The following is an 8,143-nucleotide window of genomic DNA, read 5'->3' as shown; positions in this document are numbered from 1 at the left end:
AGCTTGTCAAATAAATTTTATTTGACAATCGAAGATGATGAACAAAAGCGCTGACAAAGTAAAAAAATTCTTTTCTCAAAATTCTGCCGACCTCTTTTCTCAATATTCAATATCTACACACCACTTCTAACACACTATACATGTATGTAATATATACATACATACATATCATCATCGATTAATGTCCGCCTTCAGAGTTTCAGATGCTGGGACCAAAAGAAGATGTCTTTTGGCCCCGGCATTTGAAACTCCAAGTATTATTATGGCAACTAACTGATTGCTCTATATTATATACTTATAGATAAATTCCTCTGTTTACATAATATTGAGGTCTCATTCATTCTTTTGTTGTCATATTAATATTATTATTAATCATCATCATTTAACATCCACTTTCCATGCTAGCATGGATTTGACTGGAGACTGACGAACCGGACGGCTACACCAGACTCTAATCTGATCTGGCAGAGTTTCTACAGCTGAATGCCCTTCCTAACGCCAACTACTCCGAGAGTGTAGTGGGTGCTTTTTACGTGCCACTGGCACGAGGGCCAGTCCGGCGGTACTGGCAAACGGCCACGCTCAAATGGTGTTTTTTATGTGCCACCTGCACAGGAGTCAATCCAATGTTTTGTTCACATATATATATATATAACAGAAAAGGACAGGTTTAGGTCACTGATGATCCAAAACTAATAAGTACACTCGTTAGTGCTGTAATTGGGAATCTGTTAGGATCCAAGTTCACAACTTGGAGCTGGTGATCAGTAGCAGACTTCGGAGTCAGAGGGTATAAATCAAAGGAGAAGGAAAACGAAATGAAGGCAGGACAAGCTTATCAGATCATTTAAAATATTTTCATTAATATAATCAATGTAAAGGTGAATCAGAGTAAGGAACATTAATTACATTAATTAAAATATTTTCAATGATCTGATAAGCTTGTCGTGCCTTGGTTTTTTTGTTTTCATCTTCCTTTAATTCATATGTGTGTCTGTATATATGTATACACATATGCACTCGAACATTATAATGGCAATTTTAATTTTAAAGCAATTTCAGAAAAGTTCACAGAGTGAAGATAACAAATTAAAAATGATATTCCAATTCATTATTTTGTAACTTATTTTTCCTATAAATATTCAAGTTATTCTGGCATCTTTTCTCTTTGTTTTTATTTCCCTTTCAAATTTCACTGTTACAATATCCAGACGTCAATGAAAGATATGCAGGACAATATTATCATTTCATAAATATATATTATTAAGACAGAAAGCTGGTAGAGCCATTAGCACGCCAAGCAAAATGCTTAGCGGTATTTCGTTCGACTTTACATTCTGAGCTGTAAGTCCACCGTGGTTGACTTTGCCTGTCAGCCTTTCAGGGTCAATAAATTAAGTACCAGTTGAACACTGGAGCCAACTTATATCAAACAAGGTTTGTCAGTGGGAGTGTCTTTATTCTGGCAGAAGGGTTTGTCTATCAGTGAGAGGACTTTTATTCCAGCAGAAGGTTTTGTCTATCAGTGGGTCTTTATTCTGGCAGAAAGTATTGTCTGTCAGCGAGCTGGCAGAAACGTTAGCATGTCGGGCGAAATGCTTAGAGGTATTTCGTCTGCCGTTACGTTCTGAGTTCAAATTCCGCCGAGGTCGACTTTGCCTTTCATCCTTTCAGGGTCGATAAATTAAGTACCAGATACACACTGGGGTCGATGTAATCGACTTAATCCCTTTGTCTGTCCTTGTTAGTCCCCTCTATGTGTAGCCCCTTGTAGGCAATAAAGAAATAAGAAAGTATTGTCTGTCAGTGGGAGGGGTTTATTCTAGCAGAAGGATTTGCTTGTCAGTGGGAGAGTCTTTATTCTAGCAGAAGGGTTTGTCTGTCAGTGAAAGGGTTTTAATTCCAGCAAGAGGTTTGTCTCTCAGTGGAAAGGCCTATACCCCAGCAATTTTTATCTGTTAGTGACAGGGTTTATCTATCAGTCAATATGATTGGTTGTCAACCTACCATTTGTAGGAGAATTAACCAGGTTGTCAGTGAGTGAGTGACAGGTTTTCTCAATCTATAGGTCAGTAACATGGTCTGAATGCTAATCTGTGAAAAAAAAGAAGTTGGTTGCCTGCTGCAAGTGCCAAGTAGAATTTACTGAGTTAAACGTACAGAACTTCAACAGCCAAACCATTCTTTCTGCATATAATATAAAACCAGTTCGTCCATTATTTTCTTCGAAAGAAGAAAAAGAGAAAAATCAATAGAAATGTAGGATAATAGCGACATTAGTATCAGTAACAGAGATAAGAGAAAACGCTTACCTTATCGCCAGTTAGAGCATAGGCCGAGAGGAAGCCGCCAAGGAAGCGGATATTGGTTTCAAATACAGACAGATCAGCAGACTAGAAGTAAAGAAATTCGAAGAAAAAAAATTTAGAACAATAACACATGAAAGGAAGAAGAATATTCAATAATTCTATAAATGTGAAGAAAGATCAAAAAGAGAAAAAAAAAAACAAACTAATAACAATAAAATTTCTCAAAGTATGGAGCCTCATATCTAGAAATTAAGCATTTTTTTTTTTCTTATCATAATCTCAAGCAAGATCTAAAGATTATGTCGTGGTCAAACCCCCAAGTGTCATCAACCGTATATCTTAATCCTGAATGTGTATGTAGTTCCAGGGTGGATTTGAACTCGGAGCCGAGTTAATTATAAATTTAACACAATGACCGATGCTCCAGCCCATGAATGTCATTAGTAACTTAGTAGAAATGAATGTTTTCACATATTAACCCTGGAGAATTCAGATTTCTTTGTCCGAGGTACTGCCAAACCATTTATTCACATCGTTTTGAATTAATCATGCATTATCATCGTTTAATGTCCGCTTTCCATGCTAGCATGGGTTGGACGATTTGACTGAGAACTGGTGAAACAAGATGGCTACACCAGGCTCCAATCTGATTTGGCAGAGTTTCTACAGCTGGATGCCATTCCTAATGCCAACCACTCCGAGAGTGTAGTGGGTGCTTTTACGTGCCACCGGCACGAAGGCCAGTCAGGCGGTGCTGGCAACGGCCACACTCAAAATGGTGTATTTTACGTGCCACCTGCACAGGAGCCAGTCCAGCGGCACTGGCAACAATCTCGCTCGAATGTCTTTACATGTGCCAGGAAGGCAACGCTGGGCACAGGTGCCATGTTTTTCTAATTTTTAGAATGGCATTGTAGAGTAGGTGTGAGAGGTCTGACATGGCCAGTTTAAATGCTAAAGGTCACTATAATTTGCTAATCTCTAACACACACACACACTCTCTCTCTCTGTTTGTCCTTTCTCCAATGGAAGGTAACCCTAATTTTACTGGATTTATCTCTTGTGTTTCCTGTACATTGGATTTATCTCTGCTTCCTGTATACAAACTAATATGTATATATTCCCTCATGACAGGAAACTCCGAGAACATACTTTCTATACAAATTGTATTAACTGGAAAGTTACATTTGTGCTTAATTGATGGTTAAACAGCATTAATGTTATTGATAAGATACATTTATTGCAATTATACAAATGAGAAATTTATCTAATTTAATACAATTTTAATTTAATAACTATTACCATTTTGTAATATAGAATTTATATTCCATTGCCTGTGAAATTATAAAAAAAAATTACAGTGACTGAATATATAAGGCACAAACAGTGGCTCAGTAGTTAAGAAGTATGCATCCTAACCATACAGTGTCCAGTTCAGTCCCACTGCATGGCACCATGGGCAAGTATTGTCTACCAAAGCCCTCCGGTTGCCAGGTTGACCAAAACATTGTGAGTGAAAAAGAGCCTGTTGTATACACCCATTCTTTTATTTTTTCACTTGTTTCAGTCATTTGACTGTGGCCATGCTGGAGCACTGCCTTGAAGGGTTTTAGTTGAACTATTCAACCCTAGTACTTATTCTATTGGTCGCTGTTGCCGAACTGCTAAGTGACAGGTATGTAAACACATCAGCATCGGTTGTCAAGCGATGTTGGGTGGACAATCACAGACACACAAACATATACATACATATATATATATATATATATATATACAATGAGCTTCTTTCAGTTTCCGTCTACCAAATCCATTCACAAGGCTTTGGTTGGCCCATGGCTATAGTAGAAGACACTTGCCCCCAAAAAATGAAAGGCAAAGTCAACGACAGTAGGATTTGAACTCAGAATTTAAAGACAGATGAAATTTCACTAAGCATTTTGCCTGGCGTGCTAATGATTCTACCAGCTCACTGTGTTATAAAAGCCCCCCCCCCCCCACCTTCATCTCTTGAGGGTAAGCTGATATTTCTAGCGGAAAATCATATATTTCCTAATGTGATATATATAATTTACTTAGCCATTTAGAGATTTCATAATGGCAATATCTTAATTTCTTTCTAGGACTCCAATCTCTTAGATGAATAACAGGTGAAGTTAATGGTGTTGCTATCGCTGTTTTGCTCCAGCTAGGCACCGATTCAGCAATCCTATGATCAAATACATTTCAAATAGAGAGCATCTTACTTTAAGAGGTGGCCTACGACTGCATTATCCAGTGTTCTTTCTGCTTCTAAGGTGGCAGGGTGTGATATGAGGGAGGTTTGGCTGCTATTTATAGCATATTGAGTAACCACCTAGTGGCTCCCTTGGTGGCTTGTTAATAGGTAACATGAAATGATAGCATGACATGTAGTCTTTTTTTTTTTTCCTAGAGAAAGGTATTAATAAGCATTTCTCTTATGAAAACAGAGGGCTATTCTGAAAGCTTAGTTAATGCGTGGTCAACGGTCTGTGAAATGAATCAATGGCCATGACGACGACGACAACGACGAAGAAGAAAGTGTGTGCTTGTGTGTGTGTATGGGGGAGGGAAATTTGAAATATAAAAAAATAAAATAAAATTGACACATTAAAAATATTTCTCTTGAACATCAGATTTCTTTCTTTTTTTAAATTTTTATCCGGAAAGCGGAAAATTAATAACAAATGGATATGAAATGAAAATATGAATACATTAAACATCGAAATATAAATTATCATTATCATGATAATTAATTATCATCATCATCATCACTACCACCATCACCACTTCTGCCTGATGACATTATCCAACATATCATCGTCTAAGTTGGTGACATATGAAATGAGAGAAATTTGGCTGTTATTTCTAGCAACCCTCCTGACCATCTAGAACAGTGACTCTCTAGCAGGGGCCATCTGACCCCTGGGGTGAGGGTCCAAATAAAGTTTTTTTGTTAGAATTTATGTGCAATAAATGGCTTATAATTTTATAATACACCAAATATTTCAATAATTATTTTTATACAATTCCTGATAATATTTAGTTCTAAAAATACAACAAGACCATCTAACTATTGAACGGCTACGAGGGTCCACCTGAGTAAAATAGGAATCAATCAAAGGGGTCCACAGGTAAAAGATGGCTGGGAACTGTTGATCTGGAGGTGAGTTGTTCATTCCAGGTAGTTTTACTGGGTCTTTATCTCCAGGCCAGGCCTGCTTGACTAAACCTATGATCAAAAGCATTCTAACTGTGACCATCTCATCTTAAAATGAATAGTGGGCAATAAACAAGGAACCCAGAACCACATTATCCAACATGCCCCCTTTTCTAAAATGACAGTGTGAAATGCCACTACAAGGTCCAGTCTTTTGTTACAGTGTAATGGCTTTGTGTGCCTCAAAGACCTTGAAAGCTGTGCCGGTGGAGTGGAAGCTAGTGTCTCTTATGCTGGACAGGTCAGGTTAAAGAACAGGGGCTAGACTAATAGGGATCAGCTCTTCATAGAGGTAAAAATGGGTTTGTAGCTAAGTTATAAGAGCAATGATGATGATTCAAAACCAATACGAGCTGAGACAAAAAGGCCTTCCCTCAGAGGAGACACGAAACATTGTCATTTAATGTTTGTTGTCCATGCTGGCATGGGTTGGACAGTTTGAGTGTGGCTGGCAAGCTGCAGAGCTGCACAAGGCTCCAGTCTGCTTAGTCATGGTTTCTACAGCTGGATGCTTTCATGTGGCACTGCATGAAGGCTTTCATGAGGCACTGGCACAAAACTCTTTCAAGTCAATCATCTTCACCAGGGGGATGGGGCAGCTTTATCGCTCCTACCGTGGTGTATGGGTCTTATTGAGTACAGTAAGACACCAGGCAGTACAGCAAAACCTGAAAGGAACCAAGATCCTGTATTACAGGTCAGGTCCTGGCTTGGAACTGAGAAGGTAGGTGGAAGAGAGGCCACCCTAGAAGTAGCTGGAGGCTGGATACCGAGGCAGGGCTAAAAAAAGAAGGGATCCAACTGGAGAGAAACAAAGAGAGATAAGCCAGAGTTGAGAGCAGAGTAGAAAAGTTACCAGTAGTTTATAATCTATTGGGAACAAAGGGCTCAAGTAAAAGAGTGTGAAATGAGAGAGATTTGACTGTTATTTCTAGCAGACTCAACAACCACACAGGGGCAATGCCAGTAACACCAGGTAGCTTCAATAAATGTCGGTTGCAACTCAACCATTGCCAGATACTGGAGTACTGGGAATTAAATGTAGGAAGGATGGGCCTGGGAAGAGGACATTTTGGTTTCAATTCTCCTGGGGTAGGCATAAATATGGCACAAAGAAATAAGAATTAGAAAGAAAAGTTAGGAAATACACATAAAAAAAAAAAAACCCAAACAAACCCTCTCTTTCTGTTTTTTGTTAATTCCGTTTTTATTTAATAAATTAATGAACTTCTGTTGTAGTTGATAAATGTCACTGGCTGCAATTAATTTAATGATTAATAGTGGAGGAGTGTGTGCGCGTGCGTGCATGCACAAGCACGTGCATATGTCTGAGAGAGAGAGAGGGATGTTACCAGTGTATATATACATATATATATATAAGGCCCAGAGTGTATATAAGCAAATGAATATTTTAACACCAACCCAATAGTTTCATGCAAATATATATATATATATATATATGAGAAATTAGAGTGACAAAGGAGTAAACGATTATGGTCGGCCCGAGGCTATAGTAGAAGACACTTGCCCAAGGTGCCACACAGTAGGACTGAACCTAGAACCATGTGGTTGGTAAGCAAGCTACTTACCACACAGCCACTCCTGTGCCTATATATATATCTTAACTGACTTAATGTGCATGGGTATACACACACACTATTAAAAACGCTATGCTGCAGAATATAATTCACTCACAAATTCTAATTTTATTCAAGAATACAGAATCACACATACACTAGCAATACACTTGATGGCACATACATACTCACACACAAACATATATTTACACCTGCATACACCAACATATACATCTATCTCTCCATATATGCACACACACACACACACACACACATATACACATCTACATAAACATACTTATGTGCATATAGATATAGATAAATAAATGCATACACACCCATAAATATATATGTGCATATGAATATAAACACATGCACATACACACACATGTACAGATATAATATCAGCTTGCACAAAACGTTACAGACCAACGAAAGAAGTGCAACACATAATGATGAACGTAAAGATAAGATGAATAAGAAGCAGAAATTGAATTTGCAGGTATGACGTGGCTCAATTGCCACCCTGTTCCACAACTTTACTTGAAATGCCGTCAGTTGCCGACGAAGGTGTGAGCCATCATTTGAAGTGGCACCGAAATGAAATGAGAATGTCATTTGCTCTTCTAAAAGTACTGGAATATTTACTGTCTCCTTACAACTGAAAGGTGTCTTTTTGCTACAAGAAAGAATTGACAAAAGAGACTTGGCACTACCGAAAATAAAATAAAAAGAAAAGAAACAAAATGTTTCTGGGTTTTTTTTTTTTTTTTTTCAACTTGTTTGTTTCCAGACTTTCAAGAGACAGCAGCAGATATGTTGGTTGACAGAAGTGAATTAATGGTAAAATTGTGAATGTGTCGAATACTTTGATGTAGAGGGGGTTGTGATAGCGGAGTTGGCAGCAAGGTGGGAAAATGGGAAGGAGAGAAATTTCGGAATTTCAGAGGGAGGCCGTGAGTAAAGTATTTGTGTGGAGAAACATGGATATATATTTATCATTCTTAAGCAAATATATT

The 8,143-nt window shown here is 38.0% G+C and overlaps 1 protein-coding gene across 1 annotated transcript in view; it reads right to left on the bottom strand.

Annotated features, from left to right (window-relative positions):
* Positions 1-8,143, bottom strand: part of LOC106870512 (mannosyl-oligosaccharide 1,2-alpha-mannosidase IA) — an 88,854-nt gene that overhangs the window by 52,449 nt on the left and 28,262 nt on the right. The window contains exons 2-3 of the mRNA XM_052974527.1: positions 7,668-7,836; positions 2,313-2,393 (exon numbers count right to left, since the gene is read on the bottom strand). Coding sequence (XP_052830487.1) covers positions 2,313-2,393; positions 7,668-7,836 — 250 coding nt within the window. The remainder of the gene's footprint in view (positions 1-2,312; positions 2,394-7,667; positions 7,837-8,143) is intronic.

The sequence above is a fragment of the Octopus bimaculoides genome, chromosome 18, assembly GCF_001194135.2.
Source record: "Octopus bimaculoides isolate UCB-OBI-ISO-001 chromosome 18, ASM119413v2, whole genome shotgun sequence".
NCBI classification, from domain to species: Eukaryota; Metazoa; Mollusca; class Cephalopoda; order Octopoda; family Octopodidae; genus Octopus; species Octopus bimaculoides.
This window is presented reverse-complemented; position numbering and strand designations above follow the sequence as displayed.